Source organism: Melospiza georgiana, chromosome 18, assembly GCF_028018845.1.
Source record: "Melospiza georgiana isolate bMelGeo1 chromosome 18, bMelGeo1.pri, whole genome shotgun sequence".
NCBI classification, from domain to species: Eukaryota; Metazoa; Chordata; class Aves; order Passeriformes; family Passerellidae; genus Melospiza; species Melospiza georgiana.
In genome coordinates, this window is record NC_080447.1 from 1,707,141 (window position 1) to 1,732,356 (window position 25,216).

The following is a 25,216-nucleotide window of genomic DNA, read 5'->3' on the forward strand; positions in this document are numbered from 1 at the left end:
CATCCCACACCAGAGACCAGCCAGGATTGAACAGAGACATTGGTTAATTGATCTGGTAATTAAACTGGCAACTATCAGGGTAAAAGGTTTAGAAGGGGAAAAAAAAAAAAAAAAGACCCAATTCAGTGTAAAGATACAAATGGAAATGTTCCACCGAGGTGGGGGCCATGGCAGGAGACAGGTCCTGTGCTGTGCTGGGCCCTGCCCTGCCTGGTGGCAGCCATGAGATTGTCCCCTCTCTGTGCAGGACAGTGTGGCAGGTGGAACCACTCCAGCTGCCAGATGTGTTTGCTCAGCTGGGACAATGGGATATTGTACATCATTGATTTAAAACAGGCTGTCACAAACTGGACTCTTTATTTTCTGCTGCCTTCTGGATGCCTCTGGGGATGAGTCTCAGCAAGGTTTTTATTCTGGGCCATGTTCAGATGCAGAAGATGGAAAAGAGACTCAGTTTTTTTGGAAAAGCAGAGTTGGGTTACACAGAAAAACAGAGGCAGGTTAATGGGTGATGGATGCTTACTCCTCAGGCAAGACATACATATATATACATATACACATGAATAGAAACATGGTTTATGTTTGTTTGTTTTTTTTTGTCTAGTGACAGAACAAGAAGGAATGACTTCAAACTGAAATATATATACATATACACATGAACAAGAAGGAATGACTTCAAACTGAAATATATATACATATACGCATGAACACAAGCACTTTTATGTATTTTTTGTCTAGCATGTAATGACAGAACAAGAAGGAATGGCTTATGAACTGTAAAAAATAGGTTTAGATCAGATATTAGGATAAAAATCTTTACTGTGGTGATGGTGAGGCACAGGGACATATTTCCCAGAGAAGCTGTGGCTGCCCCTGGATCCCTGGCAGTGCCCAAGCCCAGGTTGGATGGGGTTGGAGCAGCCTGGGACAGTGGAAGGTGTCCCTGCCCACGAGATGATCTTTAAAGTCCCGTCCAACGCAAACCACTCCATTCTACAATTGCATGACTGAGCGATATTTTATCCGTCTATATATTTATTTGTACATTTCCTCTCAGTACTTTACCGTTGTGCCCGTTTTGCCGTGCTCACACACGGGTTCACATCGACGCTCGCCTTCCCTTTCCCGTCGCGCCTCCCGCGGGGGGCGTGGCCGTGGGCGTGGCCTTCCTCACCAGCCCCGCCCCGTCCGCGCGGCCCCGCCCCCTGGTCCGGGCCGGGCCGGGCCGGGCCGCGGGGCCATCCATAAAGCGGCGGGGCCGCTCCGCTCCCGGTACCGGCTCCGCCCCGCCATGGCCGTGGCCCGCCGCAGGCTGTCCGTGGGGCTGGGGCTGGCCGGGCTAGCCTGCGCGCTCCTGGGGGGCTGCCTGCTGCTGCTGGGGCCGCTCATCGTCCGGCAGCAGGTCATCAAGGTCAGCGGGGCGCGGCGGGGGCTCCGCTCGGTGCGGGCTCGCTGGAAGTGGGGCTGGAGGCCGCGCTGGAGGCCGTGTGCGCTGCGGGGCTCGGTGCGGCATGCGGTGCGGAGCGGGGTCGGGGCAGGGGCCCACAGGGGTGCGGGGCTCGGGGCGGTGCTGTCGGCGGCCGGGGCCGGTGCGCTGCGGGCTGGGGCTGCTGAGCCTTTCCCTTGTGCAGTGTGCTCCGTAAAGCCGAGCGCTGGAAGAGGCAGCGTCGCTGCTGCAGCTCCGAGCAGCCTCTGGGCAAATGCGGTTTGGGGTGTTCCACCCTTGGTGACAGCAAATATGCCCGCAGAGAGCAGGTGAAGCAGCCCTGGGTAGCTAACGAGGGCTCTTTGCATCGCTGGGATTAGCTGGGGATGCTTGGCAGAGCATCACCCTGAGCACCGACACTTCCCCTGCCCTCCTGCCTCTACCTGCGGCACCAGTCATTCCTTTCATAAGTAGATGAGCACACTGCCGGGCTACACGTGAGATGCTTTCCCGGCTGGAAACAGGAGCTCTCCAGAGGATCCCTTTGCATGGAGCAGGCTCCCAGTTATCCTCTCTCCTTCAGAAAGAAGTCCTTTAGACTGAAATCCTGAAGAGTTGCTTCTCTGAACACCTGTTTTATCCACAGGAGAGGTCCTGAGGCTGAAGGGGGTTTGTCCCCAGAATGTGGGGCTGTGGATGGAGTTGTTGCTCTGCTCAGTAACTCTGCACAGTTTTATGAAGCAGCACTCCTGTCCCACCTGCTGTAATGTAGAGCTCATCCCCACATTTAGCCAAACCTTTTTCTCCCTGTCCAAGGCAGATGTGCTCCGTGCCTTGGCCTTTCTCCAAGCTTCCACCTACCCAGGTCAGCCCCTGAAAATTTGCTTCTGATGAAAGAGGTGAACAAACAGCTCGTAGCCAATGGCTGGCGCCGCGTGTGGCGCAAAGGCTGTGCCGAAAATGACCTACTTAAACTCACCCCTCGCAAGGGCAGAGCCCACAGCCCTGTGCATTAAACAGCACAAAGCCTTTGTTCAGCTTCAGCACATCAGGAACTGGTACCTGCGAATAAAAGGCCGAATGGCCCCTGCAGGACAGAAATGACGCTTTTTGTGCAAAAGCCTCTCTGCCCTCTTTTTAGCTAATCCTGATTTTTTCAACCTAATTAGCTAAGTTCTAATAATTTGCAATGAGAACAGAAGATGAAAAAAAGATCAACCCTTGTTTTTCCTCCCTTCACCTCAAGCCCTTGGTCTCCCCATCTTCAACATGACACAAAATTACCCTCCGCTCATTATTTTCCATTTCACATCAAGCCTAATAACCGAGTGACGACAGGTGATGAGAAACATTCAGGTCCTTGCTGAAACTCCTGGGTTGGTCTTCAGTGTGGGTAAGAGGAGCTAGAAGGGCTGGGGTTGAGCAGGTAAAGGCTGGTTTGCCCATCCTGGCCTCCTGAGCTCTGTCAGGATGGTGAATCCTGATGGAAAAGCACTTACCTATGGACAGGTGGTTGTTACCAGGATATCTTTGGGTGAAGCCTGCAGGGAAAGCAGGGAGCGTGGAGCCTGCCCCATCTGCACTGGGCTGCCTGTGGGGCTGGCCCTGCGAAACCTGGGGAATTTTGCTTTTCTGGGAGCATCTGGAATGGCACAGACGTGCACACAGTGAGTGAGGCTGCATCAGCTCTGCTCCCCTTGGGAGCTCAGGTGCTGTCCTGGGAGCAGGAGCAGCATGGTCCTGGCCCCATCTGGAGCTGATGGGCAGTAACCAGTTCCTTTCAGTTCCCCAGGAACAAAGATCAGCCTGGTCACGAGGGGTCAAACAACTCAGTGACCCTTTGCAAGCCATTTGGTTGACAAATACTCTGTTTTTATCTCAGACAAATGACCGTGTTTGTTTTGACCTAAAAATAGCTTAATTTTAAGCTCTTTTACCCCGTTTTGGGGATCTTAGGAGCACCTGAGGAGTACCTGGAGCTGGTGAGCCCAGGTGGGGAGGGAGCTGGGATGTAGCTCCATCTGACTGGGTGCTTCTTACAAAAGTAAATACATCTGCAACAAGTGGTCAAGGGAGTGCGAGACAGAACAAGCAACTAAAGGAATGAGATGTTCTTGGTCATAAATCCATTTTATGCTTGGAAATTGGGGTTGTAAAGCAGACTAAATAAAAATCTGCCCTATTACTGCTCCTTTCTACCTTGAAATCCTTGAGGCTGGCAAAATGAGAGCAGCATGTGGTGGTTGGGAGGGTTTGCCAGGTTAGATGGGTTCCACAGCGTTGTGGAGATGTGTTCCCAGGGATTGGGGTGGATGAGGGGCTTGCAGGGGCTTGCTGCTCACAGGTAGCTCAGCTTTCCCATAAAATTCCTCAACGAGAGAAGAGGTGGTGTGGGGAAACCTCTGGCACCTCAACCCCCTGTGTCAGCAAATTTGTGCCCAGTGAGATGGAGCTGCTCCAGAGCAGGAGCTGCTGAGCTGCACCAGCACAAAGCCCACATCCCTCCTCCTGCTCATGGATCAGCCCCACTTCCATAATCTGCCTGGGTTACCTAAGCAGGGACATGGATCTCTGCTCCCAGGAGAAAAGATTAGGGTGGAACCCATCCAAAGTGGGTGTTCAAGAAGGAACAGGCTCCTGCCCTCCTGCAGCACCCTGGAGGCAGGGAGGGAGTGCAGGGGATCTGGGCTGGGGAGGGCTTAGGGTGTCTCTGAGCTCCTGCAGGCATTTCCCAGCACTCAGGACAGTGATATGGGAGCAGGATTGTGCCTTGCCTTTGACCTGCCTCATCATCAGCTGTGAGTCAATGCAGGCTGGCAGCTGAGAGCAGCCAGGGATGTCCTGGGCTGTGCTGCTTTGCCCTCCCAGTTCTCCATCTTCCTTTTGGCAATCTGGTGGGCTCTCCCTGCTGGTGCCCAGGCAGCTGTGAGGATAGCTGTGCCACTTCTCCCTGCTGGCTCTTAGCTGTGTGGAGCTGCCAAAGCCACGAGCAGAGGCCTTTGGGACAGACAAGTAAAACGTGCAGAGTAGTGAATAATTCAGAGCCCAGTCTGCAGCACATCAAACACTCGGAAGCCCTGTGGGCAGGATTAGGAAAGTTAAGCCTGAATAAATAAGCCAGCAGACATCCTGGCTTCTAAGCATAAACCTGATGCTTCTGCACCCACAGGATTTCTCACTGTATATCTAGCTGGGTTTGTCTGCCAAAAACACCTGGATCCTCTGGAGAGCATCTGTGCCTGCCACCGAGGGTGGATGTGTTCACCTGCAGCCACAGAGCCCCAATGTTGTGTCCCTTTATTTCTTCTGCCTTACAGAACGTCAGGATCGACCCCAGCAGCATCTCCTTCCAGATGTGGAAAGACATCCCTGTCCCCTTCTACTTGTCAGTGCATTTCTTCGAGGTGCTGAACCCCAAGCAGGTCCTGCGGGGAGAGAAGCCAGTGCTGAGCCAGCGTGGGCCCTACGTGTACAGGTTAGGTGCCCCTGTGCCCCAGCCTGGCACGGGCCTCACCTCTGTCTGTCTGTCTGACCTATGTGTACAGGTCAGGTGCCCCTGTGCCCCAGCCTGGCACGGGCCTCACCTCTGTCTGTCTGTCTGACCCTACGTGTACAGGTCAGGTGCCCCTGTGCCCCAGCCTGGCACGGGCCTCACCTCTGTCTCTCTGTCTGTCTGACCTACGTGTACAGGTCAGGTGCCCCCTGTGCCCCAGCCTGGCATGGGCCTGACCTGTGCTGCCTGCCAGCCTGCTGCCTGGCTCCTCTGGCAGGAGGACATGGCATCAGCAGCCTCACTGAGAGCCCAGGGGCAATGGACCTTGGAGGGACCCAGATGTGCTCTGGACTTTGGAGGGACCCAGATGTGCTCTAGTTGCTCTGATCTTGCTGAAGACACAGGCAGGAGCCCTGGCCACTGAGACAGGGAGGTTGGTGGGTGCTCCACTGAGTTGTGGAGCTCAGCCTTTTTCTGGGGCCTGTTGGGCAGGCAGACCTGGGCTGGTACGGCCCAAACGTGGGTATGAGGGGTGTTGGTGTGGTGGTGGGTGACCCTGTCTTCAGAGTGCTCTTCTTTTATCTTCACTGTGCATTGAAGAGCCCAGCTCCTGAGCTGGAGTCACCTCAATATCAAATTTATGGGCCAGCCTAAGTCCTTATCTAACATGATACCTGAACATGCCCAAAATGAGTGCTCTGCTCACGGGAGCCAGCATGGAGCACCAGCACCGGGTCAGGCCCACACACAGCAGGGCTGGGCCTGTTTGAGGGTGCTGCCTGAAGCCCCAGGTGGTTCTCAGCACCTCAGAGTGATTGATGTTGAGTTGAATGTGTGAACTTGCCATGAGCAGTGATTTCCAGTGTATTAGTACCTGCAGTAGTGGGGTGAGGTTGAACAGCAGCCTAAGCAAGCTCATGTGGGAAGCTTACTGGTTAATCCAAAGCTGTTTGAGCAGTGTGAGGGGACACCTGCAGTATGTATGTGCCCTTGTTTGCCCTGGCCTTGCCAGGTCCCCCCCGTGGGTTCTGTATGTTTCCACTGCATCTCTTTGTTGGCTTGGGGAAAAGCCTCACTTGCTGTAAATAAGAATAAACAAAGGGGCAAAGCTTATTAGTGTCCTTGTGTTCCTGCTGAGCAAGATTAGTGCCCTTCCCTAATGTGGGCTGTAAAACAGAGGCTCCACAGTGGAGGACTTTGTTTTTGCTGGTGAGCTGAGCTTCAGCTCCTCCAGGAGCAGTGACAGGGTTGTGATGCTGGGGACAGAGCCCTGCAGCCCCCATGGGGCTGGGGATGCTCCTGTGGTGTGAGCTCTAAAGCCCAGAGCACTGGGCTGGTGCCTTGAGAGGCTCCCTGGAACAGAGGCTGGACAGAGTTAAATTAATAAAGTAGAGATTTATTAAAAGGCCTTCAAAGGATGCACCTTGGGCAGTGCAAGAGCCCAGCCAGGGCTACACCCAAGCTGGATGACATGTAATGAGTTTTCACACTTTTATAAGTTTTGGTTCATTTCCATATTGACGTTCATTGTCCAATTCCAGCTCCAGGTTGTGCAGTCTCACCCTCCCAGGTTGCTCCTCTCCATTCCCTGTTGATTGCACTTGTTGGGGCTGGAGCTGCAGTGGTGTCCTTGGTTCTGGGGCTGGAAAAGGATTGAGAGTGACTGGGGAGAGGAAAAGGATTGTGCTGTGGGACTGGGGAGAGGAAAAGGATTGTGCTGTGGGACTGAGCTGTGAGGAGAGCTGCTGATGCTTCATATGGAGTTCAGAAATACACACTAACACAGTACAGAATGTGGAAATCATGCAAGCTGGAAGGTGTGCAGGACATGGATGGCCTGAAGCCCTGAGGAGCAGCAGGGCCATGATGCTGTGTGGGGGCTGCCCTGAGCCCAGGAGCTGTCCCATCTGCTTGGGAGCAAACTCCTGGTGGCACATGGGGCACCTTGGCCGCTCCTCTCCTGCGTGCAGCTTGTTTGGTGTGTGGGTGCTGTGGCTCTGCGTGCCTGGGCACCTCTCTGCTGTGCCTGGGCTTTACAGGGACTGTTGGTGAAGCAACAGAGGGGATTTGCTGTTTTGCCTTCAATTTCTTGGGTAATGAGTTGGGAAAGAACACTTTGTGCCTGCAAGAATCCAACCTGTCGGGGATGCGTGGCTTTTGGGCTGCTCTCTCCTGACAGACCCTAACCCTGCTTGGGGTGGGGGGTTTATATCTGGTTTATATCTGTCCCTCACTGCCTCCCCAGCTGCCCCATGGCTCCTCACTGGGCTTTGGTCTCCCCCAGCACCAGCCCAGGCCTGTGCAGCCCATTCTGTTCGAGGGGCTCTGCCTGGGGGTGGGTTGCCATGATCTGCCATCTCTTCGCAGGGAGTACAGGGTTAAAACAAATATCACATTCCATGACAACGACACCGTTTCCTACCTGGAGTACCGACAGCTTTTCTTCCAGCCCCACCTGTCCAATGGCACGGAGGACGAGTACATTGTGGTGCCAAACATCATGCTGATGGTAAGTGCTTCTTGCCTGGATGGGTTCCACCTTCTGAGCTTGCAGGGAGGGTGGTGATAGCCAGCATTGAATCACTGAATCACTTTCTTGTAGGGCTTGGGGCTGATCAAGCAATGAGGTGGTTAAGCTTATATAATGCAATTTTCTGCTTTATGAGTGTTAATTGTTCTGTTAGGCTGCTCTGTTCCAAAACCAGAGCGTGCAGAGCAGCTGGTCTGGAGTCTGCAGCCTCATCTGAGCATCCTGTGGGGAAATCAAGCCTGTGAGCCCACAACTGCTTCCTTCCCCAACTGGGAACAAATGAAGAACCTCAGTCTGTCCAGAGCATTCCTCTGGGGCTATGGATGGGAGCAGCAGAACAATTGGGGTTAACACCAAAAATGCTTCATCTTTGCTAAAGATGGGCCTCTCGTTGCAGACATTTGTTTCCTTTCTCAGGGAGCAGCTGTGATGGTGGAAAAACTGCCAGACCTGTTGAAGCTTTTGCTGAGTGGAGCCCTGGCCAGCCTGAAGCAGGAGGCGTTCATGAACCGCACCGTGGGCGAGATCATGTGGGGCTACGAAGACCCCCTGATAGATGCAATAAATATGATTGTTCCTGGCCTGCTCCCTTTCAAGGGGAAGTTTGGATTATTCATGGATGTAAGTGATGGTTGGGAATGCGAAAATCCCAGCAATATTGATCGTGGGGTAGCTCAGAAACTGAGCTGAGCAGAAGCTGATGGGGCACCCAGAGTCAGGCACGTGTTGTGTGCAGGAGATTAAACAGTCATTCCTTCCTTCTCTCTGCAGTTCAACAACTCCAACTCGGGGCTGTTCACAGTAAACACGGGCATGAACAACATCAGCCAGGTTCACATGGTGGATTCATGGAATGGGCTCAAGAAGGTGAGAGTCTGGCAGCCAACCTTGAATTATGGGCAGTGCCTGATTAAAGCAGGGTCACCTGAAAGCTCTGGGGCGAAGAAAAGTTTCTACAGGACTTCAAGTGCTGCAATTTCTGTTTCAGCAAGTTGCCAGGAGGCAGCCATGTGGCAAGGGGCTATTCAGGAAGCAGTAAATTCATCTCCTCATGGGTTTTTCACTTGCACTCCCTTGCAGTGCTGTTGGGGCTGGTTGCCTCTATTGGTTGAAATCTCAGGCTCCTGTGGGCTGTGTTGAAGGTGTTAAAGGATGCTTTACTCTTCCCTTGTGGAATTGTGCTCCTAACTAAAATCAGCTGTAGAACTCAGGCTCTGGGGGCAGGGGGATCTTGTCCATTAATTGTTTGGTTCACAGAATCTTGGAGGATGGAAAATATGCCTGAGATGGGAAAGAACTTTGGTGCTGCTGTGGAAGCAGTGTGGGGTGGTGGACGTTCCATGCAGGGAATCCTTCTGAGTTCTTCTCTCTCCCCCTGTCCCACAGGTGGATTACTGGAGGAGCAGCCAGTGCAACATGATCAACGGGACAGCAGGGGAGATGTGGCCACCCTTCATGTCCCCAACCTCCCTGCAGTTCTACAGCCCTGATGCCTGCAGGTGAGGCCACGCTGCTGGCCTGTCCCCGTGCAGGTGGCAGGACAGCTGCTCCCATCCTGCACACACAGAGGCCTCAGGAATTGTTTTTGGTAGCTAAAGTTCAGTTTGGGTCTGCATTATCTCTGAGCTTTGCAAACAGGGTAGTTGTCTCATTGTCAGCATCTTGTGGTGTCCATAAATATTTTCCAGATCGCTGGAGATGTCCAGCTTGCCCACTTTAATCAGCAGAAAAGAACCAGATGTGGTTATCTGATCTAGATAAGATGTGGACAGTCAGAAGGAGAAGTAAGGGTTGTCAGAGGGAAATGCAACTGGAACTGCAGAACTCTTTCAGCTGACTAAACCCTTGGAGGAATTATGTCTGGGAGGAAACTCGTGCCACCATCTCCAGGCTCTGCCTTAGCTGATCACCCAGGGGTTAAAGCACCCCTCAGAGCTGGCCTGTGTGCCTGTCCCTGAGGCTGGAAGGAGGGAAGCAGGCACAAAACCCCTGTCCCTAGCCCGGGGAAGATAATGCTAATTCCAGCTTTGTAGATAGAGCTGCAAAACAAGCAAGTGAACAGAGAACAATGAGCAGTGAACAAACAGCTGAGCTGGGAACAGCACAGGGATTCCTCTGCACAAGGGACATCAGCAAACACCAGAGTGACCTGGAGCCAGGAGTTTACACGGAAGTTTACCTGTAGCTGAAGTTTAAACACATTCCTGTTCCTGTCAGACTCCAGGAACCTCTGGAACAGAGCATGCTCCCAGTGAAGTGAAGGAAACCCAGCTTGGTTTCTTGCTGGCACAGGAGTTTCCTGTCACACAGAACTGTGGGGAAGTGGCTCAGCCTCTCAGACAGAGCTGTGTCTCCTCCCCAGACCTCTGCCTCAGCCTCTGTGGACAGTCACACACATCAGTTGGGCTCAGAGCATTGCTGCCTCTCTGTGCAGCTGATGCTGAGGCAGCCACCAAGGTTTTGTCCTGCTGCTGGGCTGCAGCGAGCTCTGCCTCTTCACTGGGAGGTGAGCAGAGCCAAAAGGCCCATCTGTAACTGCTGAACATGCCCTGAACCCCCGTCCTTGCTCCCAGCATCAGGAGGGACCATCCCTCTGTGGGAATGAGCATCCCCTTGGCCTGCCCTGGCTGTCCTGGCAGCCCACTGTGACCCATTCTGTGACTCTCTGATCCCTGCAAGCCTCACTCAAGTGAAGGGAGCCAATTTTTGTCCTGGAAGCTTGGGCCAAACCTGGCCAGCAATATTGCAGCACAGTATCAACAGCCTCTAGTAGGAAGAAAAAAATCTTGCTGTGTCATGCAGGGAAATTTTCCATTGTCCCTGGTGCTGGAGTTGGCTTGCAAAAGAGATTTCTGCAGTGTCCCTGCCCTGTAACGGAGCACCTCAGAGCCAGGGCTTGCATAAAGTGGGTATTATCTCTTGGAGAGCAGCCCTGGGGATTACTGCATGCCTTTAAACAAATCTCACCTGGATATAGCAAACAGACTTCTTATAAGCTTGTGGTTTCTCTGCCTGACTAGTCCTGAACAACCCTTTAGATGTGCTTAAAACATGGAAAGCAAAAGGTTTCAATCCTCATTCCCCAAAGCACTGCTGAGGGTTTATCTTGATCTCAAAGTCTAAGTTACATTGCAACTGCATCTTATCCGGGCAAGATAAGCAGCCAGTGCTGTGCTGGGAGCCTGTTGGCCAATGCTGATCCCTCTCCCCTGAACCATTGCAGGTCCATGACGCTGGTGTACGAGGAGTCGGGGCAGTTCCAGGGTGTGCCCACCTTCCGCTTCGTGGCGCCCAAAACCCTCTTTGCCAACGGCACAGACTACCCACCCAACGAGGGCTTCTGCCCCTGCATGCAGTCTGGCATCCAGAACGTCAGCACCTGCAGGCTCAGTAAGTCCTTTCCCCCACCCTGGCTCTCCTCAGTGGACCTGTATTAAATTTGAGATGCAGCAGAAGCTTGATTGTCTGAAAAAACAGCTCTAGTGCCTGCTGGGGTGCTGAGAAGTACTGGTGGGCTCTCTGCACTCCCACAGACCTCTCAGCAGCGAGGGGAAACCCTTTGTGCCTGATCTTTAGTGCCCAGCCCTGTGAGAGCCTGGCATTTGTGGGAATGCCTGGGGTACAGCGGGAGCATTGCATCCCCTGGGCTGCTGGGGGAGCAAGGAGGAGGCAGCCCACACAGATCCCAAATTAAATGTCAGCTTTGGACACTGAGTGTGTGTGTGACAGGCCAGTGTGTCCCTAACTGGTGTCTGGGCACAGGGGTTACCATGGCATGGTGGTGGGACAGAGTGGGTGGTCCTGAGCCCTCCCAGATCAGTGGAACAACCTGCAGGGAAGGAGGGGGAGGAGATTACTGGCTGGGAGGAGAAATTATAAAAGCCTGTTCAGAACAAGTACTGCAAGGCGGTAAAGACCTCAAATAAAGCTTTTAGTTGGGTGTGGAGCAGCTGAAGATGCCTTTAATCTCCCCCAGATGCACCGATGTTCATTTCCCACCCTCACTTCTACAACGCCGACCCGTCCCTGGTGGATGCAGTGGAAGGCCTGCACCCCAGCAAGGAGCAGCACGGGCTTTTCCTGGATGTGCACCCCGTGAGTGAGCCCCCCCAGGGTCCCCCGTGAGCCCAGGGACCAGCCCAGCCCAGGGGGACCCTGCCATCAGCCGAGTGCTGGCACCGCTCTGCTCTCGTGGCGCTGATCCCAGCAGGTTCCAGAGTGCAAAGACTGGCGAGGGCATGTGCAGATAAAAATGTCAAAGCCATGAACTAATTGAATAATTAGCCTGGCTCCTGGAGAATTGCAGAACTAATTATAAACATAATTGTTTTGATAAGCACAGTGAAACTCTTTCCACTGACTCAGGCCTATAACACCAGGAGGTGTATCTGGCAGCAGCGCAGCTCTGCCCCAACTCTGCCAGTGCACATTGCCATGAGAGCTGGCTGGCAGAGCCTGAGGAGCACGCTGTGCCTCAAGCTGGCACCTCCATTTTTGGGCTGGCACCTCCATTTCTGGGCTGGCTTCTTCCCTTCTCTCAGCCTGCCCATCTGGAACTGCTCTTGCACTGGGCTGCTGTATTACACCCCTCCTGTACCCCCAGTGTGAGGGTGAAGTCACCACTCCAGAGGGGAGGTTTGGGCTGTCCTGAGGTATCCTGTCCCAGCTGCTGATGGCAAAGGGACTTTGAGATTTTCCACCCACAGCCTGTGTTGTGTGAGGTCAGTTTTTCTAAATGTTCTGTGATATTTGCTCAAGCAAAAAAAAAACCTGTTTCCCTCTTGAGGTGAGGTAAACTGTGTGTGTTATCTCGACATTGGGTTCTGACTGCTGTTCTTATCGTAGTTATGAAAATCTAATTAAGTTTATTACAGTATCAAACATCTCCTGATAACAGTACAGTTAACTGCATTTTTATCTAGCTGTAGGCTGCTGACTACAAACAGGGACAGTCCAACAAAAATTCTCTGCTTGTAAAAATGTGTTGCAAAACTGCAGAGTCATGAGAAACCAATGTCTTAATGGGTGTCAACTTGACCAGATTTGAAGTGTGATGTCTTTCATGGGCTTGGAATGCTGGACAGGGTCTGTTGGTCCCAGGAAGTCACTGATGAACTGGTTGTTCTCTTCCCCTGCAGATGACGGGCATCCCCATGAACTGCTCCATCAAGCTGCAGCTGAACCTGTACATAAAGCACGTGTCTGGTATCATGTAAGTGCTCACCTCCCAGAAATGTCCATCTGCCCTCCCTGAGCAGGGAGCTCTGCTGGTGCTGAGCTTGCTGCAGAGTTTACTCTCTGCAAAGCTTTGCCATGGGCAGTTGTCCCATTGCTGGAGCCAGCTGGCTCCCGTTGAAACATCAGCCATTGCAGTGGTCACAAGTTCATCCCTTAGCAGTGCAGAGAGTGGCTGCCTGTTTGCTCAGCTGGGGCAGTGTCCCTGTCCCTCACAGACAGCTGAGGGAGGGATTGTTCCTCCTGGTGGGGCAGGAGGTTCACCTTGTTCTCCTCCACTGTGCTGCCTCTCAGATGAGGCAAAACCCACTTTGCCTGAGGGGTAGAGAGTGAAACCTGTGTCCACAAGGCACTTCCAGCTCTGTGGAAGCAAACAAGAGGTCTCTGTTACCAAACTGTGGTGCCAGATGTTAAATACCAGCAAGGGTGGGAGTGTGCTCTTGCTGCTTGGGCTGGGAGGCAAACCCCCAGGCAGTGCCATGGTGCCCCCCAGGTGACTGAGACAGAAACTTTGGCATTCTGCTGCTCTCAGTTTCATCTCCCAGTGTTGGGATGGCACTTCCTGCTGTCCTTGGTCAGTTAAACCCCCATGGAAGCACAAGCTCTGCTCCTGCATGGGAAGCACCTGGTCCCCAAGGTGGGAGCAGCTCACCTTGGGATTGCCACCCCCTCATGGTTTCCTGGCCACTGTCAGTGTGTCAGACGTGGCCCCTCAGGAAGAATTGTGCTGCTAATTGTGACCTGATCAACCATAAACCTAAGCTTGTGTTTCTTTTTTGATTTTCTTCCCTCCCAGTCAAACAGGGCAGATTAAGCCCGTGGTCCTGCCGCTGCTGTGGTTTGCAGAGGTAAGCTGCCTTCCTCAGCCTGGTTCTCTCCCCATCACCCAGTGCTGGGGAAACTCCACTTTGCATAAAGCTTTAAGCCAGCCAGACTAATTAAGCACCAACAGAAGGCTTTTCAATACTTGGCTATGCCATTAATCCCTCTGAGCTGAACAAACCCTGCTCTATACTTGGTAAATCTCTGGCTCTGCCCTAGATGTGGGGTTAAGTGGGGCCCTGGACAGAGCTGCCAGCATCCCTGTCCTCCTGTGGGTGTGGGAGTGCAGCCTCCAGCTGACTCCTGCTATTCAGTAAAAGCTTTTAGCCTGGCTGAATCTTGCATAACTTCCCTAATTTATGCTGGGAGGTGGTGGGAAGGGAATCATTCAGCTAGCCTCAGCCTGGATGAAGGGAGATGCCACTGACAGGTTGCTTTTTTGGGCAGAGTGGATCCATTGAAGGCTCAGTGCTGAAGCAGTTTTACACCAACCTGGTGCTGCTGCCCTCGGTGCTGGAGTACCTGCAGTACATCCTCCTTGGCCTCAGTGTCCCTCTCCTTGTCTCAGCAGCTCTCCTCATGGCAAGGAGGAAGGTAAGGCCCTGCAGGTGCCTGTGGGAAGTGCTGTCAGTCAAATCACACTCAATCAGAGGATGCAGTTTGGGCTGCCAATCTAACCTGTGTGAGGAAACACTGGCTGATGCCACCAACCATGTCCTGCTGGTGCCAGGTGCCAGCAGACAGCAACAGGGCTTCCTGAGCCATCTAGAAACTGGGCTGCAGATAGGTAACATGAAGCATTCCTATTGTTTTTGGTGCACGGCAGTGTTGGACGTGGCTGCCTGGAGGAGCAGGTATTTCTCAGCTCACCCAGCTAATGGAGGAACAATCCTGGTTTATCAAGCCAGTCTCCCTAGAAGGCAGCAGCAGGTCTGTGCTGTTGCATCTCTGCAGGCTCCCAGCGTTTTTCCAGTCAGAACAGAGCCTTCTCCAGAGGATGGAGCTGTCTGAACACAGCCTGCTAATGAAATGCACTTGCTGTGTTCTTGCAGAGGGGACAGAGCTGCTGTGGCTGCTCCTCAGCCCAGCACAGATTCTGTGTTTCCTTGGAACTCCCTTGCTGTGCAAACTGCTCCAAAGAGTCTGTGACCGTGTTCACAGGGGTCTGAGGATGAGGGAAGAGACGAGGATCTGACTCCATGTTTCAGAAGGCTGATTGATTATTTTATTATATATTATATTAAAACTATACTAGAAGAAAGGATTTCATCAGAAGGCTAGCTAAGAATAGAAAAAGAAAGAATGATAACAAAGGCTTGTGGCTCAGAAAGTCCAAGTCAGCTGACTGTGATTGGCCATTAATTAGAAACAACCACATGAGCCCAATCCCAGATGCACCTGTTGCATTCCACAGCAGCAGATAACCATTGTTCACATTTTGTTCCTGAGGCCTCTCAGCTTCTCAGGAGGAAAAATCCTAAGGAAAGGATTTTTCATAGAAGATGTCTGTGACAGAGCTCTGGACTGAAACCCTCAGATGGGAAACCCTTTGTGGGTCTGGGTTTGCTGAGAAGTGAAGACCTTTGAGGCCTGCTGGGAGCTGGGCTGTGGGGCAGGCAGTGGGGTGAGGCTGAGCTGTCAGGACTGAATATGGAACAGCCAAAACAGTCAGTGCAGATCTGTGCCTCTGGCACCACCGTGATGTGGTGACACTGAGCTCTGCCAGCGTTAGTTCTGGAAGCAGGGATCTAACTTCTACCCTAACCCTATAGCAAAGGAAGCTGATTTAGCTTTGCACTGCAGTCAGGTGGCTTAGGCTGGCTCCAAAGCTGCAGAGGTGAAGAGGCTGTTATGGGGATAAAAGGCAGCTCTGGGATGAGAGCAGGATGAGGGGCGGCCTGTGTGAGGGGATGAGAGCAGGATGAGGGGCAGCCTGTGTGTGAGGGGATGAGAGCAGGATGAGGGGCGGCCTGTGTGAGGGGATGAGAGCAGGATGAGGGGAGCCTGTGTGAGGGGATGAGGGCAGCGTGCGTGAGGGGATGAGAGCAGGATGAGGGGCGGCCTGTGTGAGGGGATGAGAGCAGGCTGAGGGGCCGCCTGTGTGAGGGGATGAGAGCGGGATGAGGGGTGGCCTGTGTGAGGGGATGAGAGCAGGATGAGGGCAGCCTGTGTGAGGGGATGAGAGCAGGATGAGGGCAGCCTGTGTGAGGGGATGAGAGCGGGATGAGGGGCAGCCTGTGTGAGGGGATGAGAGCGGGATGAGGGGTGGCCTGTGTGAGGGGATGAGAGCAGGATGAGGGGCGGCCTGTGTGAGGGGATGAGAGCAGGATGAGGACAGCCTGTGTGAGGGGCTGCCTCTGCTCAGCTGCTTCCTGCCCTCCCTGGAACACCCATGCAAACCCACCTCACACAGTGCCAGGGTTCTCGGAGTTCCACCTAATTGGATTTTAATCAAGTCTACAATTACTTAAGTGACTTAAACACATGATCCCAAATCCCCTTGTTCCTCCGCACACTTCCCTGCAGGTGGGAGTGATGCTAGGGCCCAGGAGGAGCCCAGAGCTCAGCACCAAGCCCTAAATGTGCTGCCAGGATGGTTCTGGGGTGAACTGCTCCCCTTCAGCACACATCAGTGGTTGTTGGCTGGCACACAGGCTGCACTCTGCTGCTGAGCCCAGGGGCTCTGAAAAGGGCCTGGGCAGCTCTTTCTAACACCTTGTGCAGCCCTGAGCTGGCATTTCCTCACCCTGCTTTGTGCAAGTCTTAATTCCTGCTATCAAAGAGGTTTAGCCATGCTAGAAAGGGTCAGGGAGAAAAGCTGGATTTGTACTCGTTGAAGCCAACTGAATATCTGCTTGTGAAATATCCCAAGCCCAGGCATAAGCCAGCTGTATTTCTGTGCTCAGCCAAAAGAGTCATGAAGTGTTAGAACCAAAAATCCACAGCAGGAAGTGCCTGGCTACCTGGAAAGTGACTAAAAAGCCTCAATGACTTCCCAAATCTCTAAGAAAGCTGCACAACAACACATGAACGTCTCCACCTAATGAGCAGATAAGGGGTTGTAAACTGGAAGCCAGCGATTTGCAGCCAAGGTGTGTTCCTCATTTGATTGATTGAAGTGTTGCTGATCTAGCTCTGATTGCCTAATCGTGCACAGTTCTGCCTCCCGGAGCCACAGGCGATGACAGAGGGGACACTGAGCAGGGACATTGTCCCCACCTTCACGTGTCTGCCAGCGTGAAGGGCTCCCTGACCCAGCTCCTGCCTGGCTGTCCTGTCTCCCTCTGGCTTCTGAGGCCAGTGCAGATGAGGTGCTGTGAAACACTCAAATCTTAGTGTAGTTTATGGTGGAGCCAGTTTGAAATGCATCTGTTGGACTCACAGCTCTAAAAATGCATAATCTGGGTGTAAAATGCCCCCAGGTGTTGTAGCTCCCTGCCATTGTGGTGTAATGTGTGCTGACACTTTCAAAAGGCAAACAGAACCATTTTAAAACTGGCTTGACACTGAACAAAATCCTAAATAGGACTTAGCTTAATCTAAATTTCAAAATCTTCATTAATAACTAGATTCTAGTTGAACAGTGATTTCTCAAATCTCCTCTGAAAATTGGAACCCTGATGAAACCCATGTCTGAGTGCACCATAAACCAGACTGATTGTCTTCTAGGAAAAGTGCTCTTTATTTTGGAGTAGCAATAAAAAGAGCTCAGACAGTAATAAGGCAAATCAGGCCACCTCTGCCACAAAGCTGCCTCCAGTTAAGGGGACGGTGTTGCAGGAAGCCAGACTGTAGGTGGGTACCCAGTCAAGGTAACACCCTTTTCCCTCCTCCTGATGTGATTAAACTTCAAACCAATCAAATGAAACCTTTTGCTTGTCCACATCTCCCAGCCATGCCCTCCTGGTGAGCTTTGATGGAGCAATGCTGTCTCATGGCTTTATTTGGGGCAATTTAGATGTCTTAATACTGGTGTTTAACCGGGTTGCAAGCACATGCTCTTATTGTTTCTCCTGGTGTACCTGATCTGCAGCCCTAATAATGTCAGCAGGGATCAGGGGAACAGTAGGATTGGTGTGAGGAAATACTTTTCCTGCCTCTTTTCCCCCATCTCTGAGTGTTTGAGCTCCAGAGGTAAGTTTATTTGAATGGGGTAACAGAGATCAGTCCACTGGTGGTGTCACCCCTCCCCTGACCAGAGGAGGGAATTTCTGATGTATAAAATATCTGGGTTTGTATTACAGGAACACAAAGTCACTGAGTCGTTGAGGTTGAAGGGGCCTCTGGAGGTCATCCCCAATCCCTGTGCTCAGGCAGAGTCACCTAGCTCAGCACCATCTCCAGATGTCTCTTAAGGTCTTCAGGAGTGGAGATTCCCCAGGGCAGCTGTTCTCGTTTTTACACTTTTCACAGGAAAAACAAAAAGGAAAAAAAAGTATTTCTTAATGTGCAGATGGAATCCCCTTTAGGTGTCCCTTTGCTCTTGTCCTGGACGCCACCAAGAAGAGCCTGGCTCTGTACTTACACCTTCCCTTCAGAACCTTGTTTCCAGTGCTGAGATCTCCTGAGCCTTCTCTTTTGGAGGCTGGACAGGCCCAGTTCTCTCAGCCTCTGCTCACATCAGAGTCTCCAGTCCCAAAATCACTCCAGTGCTCCTTTGCTGGGCTCTTCCCAGCAGCTCCATCTCTCTCTTGTGCTGGGAAGCCCAGAGCTGCACACAGTGCTCGTGTGTGGCCCCTCCAGTGATGAGCAGAGGGCAAGGACCACTCCAGGAGCTGCTGGCAACACTCGCAGAGCAGCCCAGGACTCAGCTGGCTGCCTTTGCCACCCAGCTCACCCTCAGCTCGCTGTCCCCAAGGCCCTCAGGTCCTTTTCTGCCATCCTGCTGCAGAGCTGGTGACCTTTAGGGTGTGCTGCTGTGTGGGGCTGTTCATCCCAAGTGAAATCCTTGTACATCCTCTTGTTGGACTTCATGAGGCTCCTTCCAGGCTCTTTCTCAGCCTGCTGAGGGCCCTCTGGTGTACCAGCCACTCCCCCAGGTTTTTCAGATCATTAATAAAGATGTTCAACAGGCCTGGACCCAGATTGACCCCTGGTGTACACTGATGGTTGCTGGCCTCCAACTCAGCTCTGGGCCTGGATGTTTGGCCCGTTCTCAGTCCCCCTCACTGCCTGCTCAAACAATCCCAACCTCATCAGCTTCCCTGGAAGGTTTTGATGGCAGATGGTGCCCAAAGCCTGGAGTGCAGGTAGACAACAGCCCTGTTCTCCCCTGGTCTGCCAAGCCACTCATTCCATCACAGGTGGTCAAGCACAGCTGCCCCTTGGTGAAGCCCAGGGGCTGCACTTGATGGTTTAATTGTCCTTCATGTGCTGGGAGTGGTTCCTAGAATTACCTGCTGCATCACTTTCTGGAGGATGAAGGGAGGCTGGCTGCTCTGTAGCTCCTGAGATTTTCCTTCTTAATCCTTTTCAAGATCTGCTTTCCTCCAGTCTTTGAGCCAGGACTGGTCAAAGACAGCAGGGGATGGCCTTGCTGTGACATGAGCCCACTCATCCCATCTTGGCCCATGGATTTGTGCATGTCTTGGTTCCTTCATGTTCTCTGACCTCATCCTCTTCCACCAAGGGTGCAAATTCCTTGCTCTGGACTTGGCCCTGGTTTCTGGGGTCCCCTGCCTCATTCAGGCCCTCGTGGTTCCTCCTCTTTCCTTGGTTACCTGGGTACTCAGAGAAGCCTTTCTTGTCTGACATCCTTGGCTGGATTCAGTTCCAGTTGGGTTTTGACTTTCCTCTCTTCATCCCTGCATGCTGGGAGAGTTTCCCTGTGTTCCTGCCAGGTTTTGTGTCCCTGCTCCCACCTTCCACGTGCCTGCTTTCTGCATTTGTGTCAGGAGCTCCTGGTTCATCCATGTTGTCCTGCTGGCATTTTTCCCTGGCTCGGGATCCTCGTTAGGGTGGAGTGTTCTTCAGCTTGGAGGAGGTGACTCTTGAATATTAACCATCCATTCTGCCCTGACTGCATCCCCTCACCAGAGGTCTGTAGACACTTTTAGACTCAATGAGGTTGAAAATTCCTCCAGGATTCTCAAATCCAAGCTTCAGCCAAATGCCACCATGCCCAAAGAGTCTCCAGGTGTGCCTGGTGGTATCACTGGTGGAGCAGCAATGGTCAGAGGGTTAGAGAAGCCTCACAGTCCCTCCACAACACCCCAATCCATGTTCCCAGCCAGCAGTAGGCTCTGGCTGAGGGCCAGGTTGGTGTCCCTGTCCCCAGCAGCACGAAGTGACCCAGTCCTGTCACCTGCTGCTTCCTCCTGAGGTTCTTGCATTAATTAGGGTCAGGGCCCATGGGATTTAGGGTCAGGGCCCACGTGGTCTGTTGGAGGGTGTATCTGGCTCCTGCTCAGCCCTGAGGGTGGTGAGCCTGTTCTGTAGGTGTGTTTGGCTGAGGAGAAGCCATCCTGGTGCCCGAAGGCACCACCTTCCCCCTTCCCCAGAGGCTGCATCTGCATTGTCCTGGGGATATCCACCTGGGGAGGAGGCTGCCTGTGTGTGCTGCAGCTCCTGCCTGGGGCTCTCCAGGCTCTTCTGTCCCTCAGCAGAGTGTCCTGTCCCTTCCATCTGGATGACTGTCCCACAGCTCTTCAGGCTGGGTGCTTGGGTGGTGGTACAGATGGGCAGGGATGGAAATAATCTGGTTTGGGTAAGGTGAGAGGTACAGAAAGGAAGTACAGAAATGTTCCATTGAAGAAATGGGTCCTTGGCCACTGCAGGAGGTTTGGGGCGTGCATGGCCTGGGTGGGGACGTGTGGCACTGCTGTGTGTGGCCAGGCTGTGACCTCTGTCCCTCCCCTGCAGAGAGGAGCTGCCCAGAAGAGCCCCCGAGCCCCCGCCAGAGCCACCCCCTCCTCTGAGACCACCCCGCTGCTGCAGGACAGCGACAGCCCCGGGCAGCACGGAGCCCAGGCGTGAGCCAGGACAGCCTGGGCAGCACGGAGCTGAACCAGCCTGGGACACCTTCCTGCTGCTGGGACAGCTCCTGCAGGACAGCAACGGCCCCAGGCAGCACGGAGCCCAGGCATGAACCAGCCTGGGACACAGGACACTGATCCCACTGGGACACCTTCCCACTGACACAGCTCCTGGCGGGACAGCTCTCCACTGGGACATGACCACACTGCAGGTGACACTGCTTCAGCTCCCCAGAGCCCTCTGGAAGGTGAAGTCCTGGGCAGCTCGGCAGAGATCCTGCACAGCACAGCACAGCCATGGGATGGTCCTGCTGCTCAGCATTCCTGCTCATCCAGAAACCTCAACACAGTGTTCAAGAACCCTTTTTGTCCCCAAGGGCCAGCCTGAGCCACTGCCCTTCTCTCCGGTGGAATGAAGGAATGAAGATTGCTGCTCACTGATCTGAGAAGTTATTTGCAATTTAAAACTGCCTACTGCTAGGGATAACAGGCACTTTAATGGCAGCCTTTAAAATAAATGAGGTTTGTATAGGTAGCAGTGATGGGATTTAGTGATCTTTTTAAAAGCCACTGTTCATCTCCCCAAATGGGGCACGCTGTCCTGGAGCCACTCTCAGTTTTATTGCCACTTGATATCACTGGGCTGTGCTGCACATCATTTCTGGGGGCTGTCACTCCAGTGATGTCTCTTCCCACAGTACCTGGAGCCTGCCTGGGGTTGCTGCAGCCTCTGCCTGTTTTGGGGAGCAGTGGTGCCTTTGGGAACCCCAGTTCTGTGCCATGACCTTGTGCTCCACAGCCACCCCAGCTCTCAGCCCTGCTGCTTCATCTCTCCTGGCTCTGGTGCCTGTGTGAGATGAGCCTTGGCAGGAGCTCAGGGTGCATCTGAGCTGTCACTCAGCTCCTGGCACTGTCCCTGCTGCCTGCTCAGCCATCTGGGATCAGCTCCTCTGGCCGTGGGCACTGGGGGGCACTGGGGGGCACTGGTCACCCTGGCTGGCCACAGGGAGGGGGAGGCTTGGCCCTATCCTGGTGTGTTAATAAAGATATTTGTGCTTTTGAGAAGCAGGAATATGTGCAATCATGGAAGTAACAACGGCCTTAAGTAGGGTTTGATTAAAGTATTGCAGATTTCTGAACTGGTGTGTTTGGGTGAGCTGGGGCTGGATCTCGCCTGGGGGAGGGTGGTCTTGGGCCACACTTTGGTGGGGAGGAACCCCAAAGCCCAGGAATATTTTTGGAAAATGCCTAGCCTGTAGTGGTCTACCACACCTGCCTTGCCCACTTCCAGCCAGGAGCTTGGGAAGACCAAAGGGGGCAGTGCTGGAGCACTGACCAAGCCCTTTCTGTGGCCACTGCTGCGGGTTATCCCCGTGGCTCAAATCCCCACTGAGAGTGATCCTTAACCTGCAGCTGTGAGCTCGCTCTGGCCTCGAATCCAGATGTATCCATGGGCAAAGGGCGGCTCACACTGGAGCCGGGAGTGGGACACCGGAGGGTGCAGCATGGGTGGGCTCCTGTGGGAGGCTGTGATGGCATTGCGGTGCCAGCTGCAGCCGGGCACGAATAAAGCACGGGAACAGCGCTCTGAGCAGCAGCCCTGGCGGTGTTTTTGGGGGGTTTACAGAAGATAACGGGACAGGAGCGGGACCGGAGCAGTACCAGAGCAGTACCAGAGCTCCGCGCTCTGAGCGCGCTGCGGCCCCGCCGGGAGCCACCGGAGGGCGCTGTGGGGCTGCGGACACTGCGGGGAGAGGGGACGGGGGATGAGGGGACAGAGGGTCTGATCCTGGGGGACAGAAGGACACAGGGACTGATCCTGGGGGACAGAGGGACACAGGGACTGATCCTGGGGGCCGGAGGGACACAAGGACTGATCCTGGGGGACAGAGGGACACAGGGACTGATCCTGGGGGACAGAGGGACTCGGTAATGGGTGGAACAGGGGGGTCTCATCCTGGGAGACAGGGGTTCTGATCCTGGGGTACAGAGGGCCCCGGGCACGGTCAGGGATCCTCAGCACTGATCTCCTGTCCCAAACCCCGCCGTGTGTCTGTCCATGGGCACGCAGCAGCAGCACTCAGGTTGTTTTTCCCCTGTACTTCAGTCACCTTGTTGGCTGGTTGTGAATTTTCCAGCTCGTTTTAAAATGCTTCTCACACGCTGAGTCCGTCCCTGGCCCTGAGTCAGTGTCCCTTGCCAGTTCCCTCCGTACAGGGCGTGCAGGGCTGCCCCTGGTGCAGCACACTCCCTCCCTCCCTGTGCCAGGCCAGGCTGGAGTCATTCACCCTCTCCCGAGGATGTTAATTGGCCCCCTAGGCTCAGTTATCATCACAACAATCTCGATTTACTGTGGGAGCCGCCTTTCACCCGGCCTGGCACAGCCATGGGAAATGAGCGAGTCATCTCCATCCTCCAGGCACTTCATCACACGGGGAGCTGTCGGGGCTTGGTGTCACTTCCCCCACCGTGTGACAGAGGCTCCACTGTCCCCTCTGCAAGGGAGGAAAGAGATAACACAACCCCCTGCATCCACACTGGGGCTGGGGTGCTTTTATAAATGCAGCACAGAGGATTTCCCATTCCCTGCATCCATCTCTATCTCACTTTCCTGCAGCCCCAGAGGAGGGCCAGGCTGGGGGGGCTGCAGGGGTGATGGGACAGGGCAGAGCTTCAGTAATCTGTGTGCTATCCCCTTCACCTGTGCCCCACCTACAGCAGGAGAAATCTGTGTGTTATCCCCTTCACCTGTGCCCCACCTGCAGCAGGAGAAATCTGTGTATCCCCTTCACCTGTGCCCCATCTGCAGCAGGGACAATCTGTGTGTTATCCCCTTCACCTGTGCCCATCTACACCAGAAATAACCTGTGTTATCACCTTCACCTGTGCCCCACCTGCAGCAGGAGAAATCTGTGTGTTATCCCCTTCACCTGTGCCCATCACTGCCAGGTGTTCCTCGTTACCTGGGCTAATGGGGGGGCGGGGTTAAACCATCACTGCCAGGTGTTCCTCGTTACCTGGGCAGGGTTAAACCATCACTGCCAGGTGTTCCTTGTTACCTGGGCTGGGTTAAACCCTGCTGGGCACTCGGGGCTCAGTTTTGGGCTCTGTGAGTCCCTGCTCTGGTGTGTGGCTGCTCTGCTGCTCCCCATGGCAGCCAGGGCTGTTCCTGAGCTGTGGCTCTGCCCTCCTGCACAGGCTCCTCCAGCAGTGACCGAGTCCCACAGAGCTGCAGAGTGGTGAGTGGGGCTGGTGCTGGGGGAGTTCTGGGCATCTGGGTCTCTTGGGGCAGGGTTTGGGCTCTTCTTGTTTAAAAAAAACCCAACAAACAACCAAACAGCAACGTGGGGCTGTTGCAGTTATTGGTGGTGTTTGATGGGAAGTGTTTTCCTTCCTGGATGCTGTAGGGTGTCCAGGTTTGTGGGACTGCAGGACCCAAATCCAGGCAGGAGATGCCTGCAGGAGTTGCAGTGACTTGTGGCACCTGGTTTCTCTAGTGTTTGGCCACGATGAACCTCTCTGTCTGGGAGAGAATTGCTGGAGGGGGGACAAGCAGCTCGTGTGACTTTGGAGCAGAGCCTGGGCTGTGTTGGGCACTGCCGGGTTTGTGCTCCTGTGCTGGGCGGGTTTAGCCCTTGGCCAGGGCTCTGCAGTGCAGGATCCGGCCCAAAGCCATCCCCTGCTGTGTGCAGCAGCCTGGGCCCTGCTCCCGAGGCTCTCTGTGGTGCAGGATCCACCATCGCCCCTCACCCTGCCCTGGGCATTCCCCATGTGTTGAGTCCTGGTGTGTTTTTGTGGCAGAGAGCAAACAGAGGCTCTCAGGAGTGTGTTGGATGTTAAACTTCACGGTGCTTAATGCCTCATTGAAGGAGTGTGACCCAGTGTCCTTCCTCCTCCTGTTCTTGAGGATGCAGGAGCTTCATTTTATTGCCTTGCCAGTCACCAGAGTCAGGGCTGGGCCGTTTCTGGGAATCAGCCTGGCTGCGTGCAAGTTCCTCCACCCAGGGCTGCCAGAAACTCTCCTGCCCTTCAAAAAGGGAAACAAAACCCCTTGGACTTGTTGCTTTGGGCTGCTGTTTTTACTGAGGTGCCCTGGCAGTGAGAGCTGGGGGCTCAGCCCACCCCTTTGGGGTGCCCCCTCCTTGCTGCTGGGGGCACAGGGCTTCCCAAGCCACCCCAGTGAATGTTTGTGTCCCAAATCCTGGTTCTGCTGGGGCAAACCAGAGTGCAGCCCCACGTGAAGCCCCTGTTTCCCTTCCCCACCCAGGGATGAATTGCTCCCACTGACCCCAGGCCCTGGGTTTCAGGCTGTGCTCAGATCCCTGCTCCCTGTGCTTGGGAGCACCACAGACCATTCCTAAAAAGGAGCAGCCAGATGGAAAATGGATACCAAATGGTGCTCTCAGCCCCTTGGGTAGCAAGGTTTGATCCCTCAGCCTGCAGTTCCTGGGGGCTGGGACAGAGGCACACAACGCTATTTTAGAGGAATTTCCTTTTATAAAGTTTATTATTTCCCTCCTTTTGTAAGTTCCTGATTTTCCCAGATATAAACCGGGTTCAGGTTTGGTGCTGATGGTCCGAGCTGATGCTGAGGGTATGTGTGGTGTCTGCAGGATGGGGAGGGTCTGGAGAGCTGTGCCCAGCCCTTGCCCAGCTGCTTTTTGGGTTCTGCATCCCCAGCAGCTGATACCACACCAGGGGCTTGGCCCCACAGGTTCTCCTCAGGAGGAGACAAT

The 25,216-nt window shown here is 53.8% G+C and overlaps 1 protein-coding gene across 2 annotated transcripts; it reads left to right on the plus strand.

Annotated features, from left to right (window-relative positions):
• Positions 1 to 1,275: 1,275 nt before the first annotated feature.
• SCARB1 (scavenger receptor class B member 1) lies at positions 1,276 to 21,619 on the plus strand. Of its 2 annotated transcripts, none has more exons than XM_058036881.1 (12): positions 1,276 to 1,411; positions 4,744 to 4,901; positions 7,287 to 7,428; positions 7,867 to 8,070; positions 8,221 to 8,316; positions 8,836 to 8,948; positions 10,673 to 10,839; positions 11,426 to 11,544; positions 12,588 to 12,661; positions 13,481 to 13,532; positions 13,954 to 14,100; positions 20,368 to 21,619. In XM_058036881.1, the coding sequence occupies exons 1-12, from the start codon at positions 1,292 to 1,294 to the stop codon at positions 20,479 to 20,481; spliced, it is 1,506 nt and encodes a 501-aa protein (XP_057892864.1). In that variant the 5' UTR covers positions 1,276 to 1,291; the 3' UTR covers positions 20,482 to 21,619. The 2 variants fall into 2 exon arrangements, with proteins under 2 accessions (XP_057892864.1, XP_057892865.1); XM_058036882.1 differs by lacking the exon at positions 20,368 to 21,619 and adding an exon at positions 17,176 to 18,589.
• Positions 21,620 to 25,216: the final 3,597 nt, after the last annotated feature.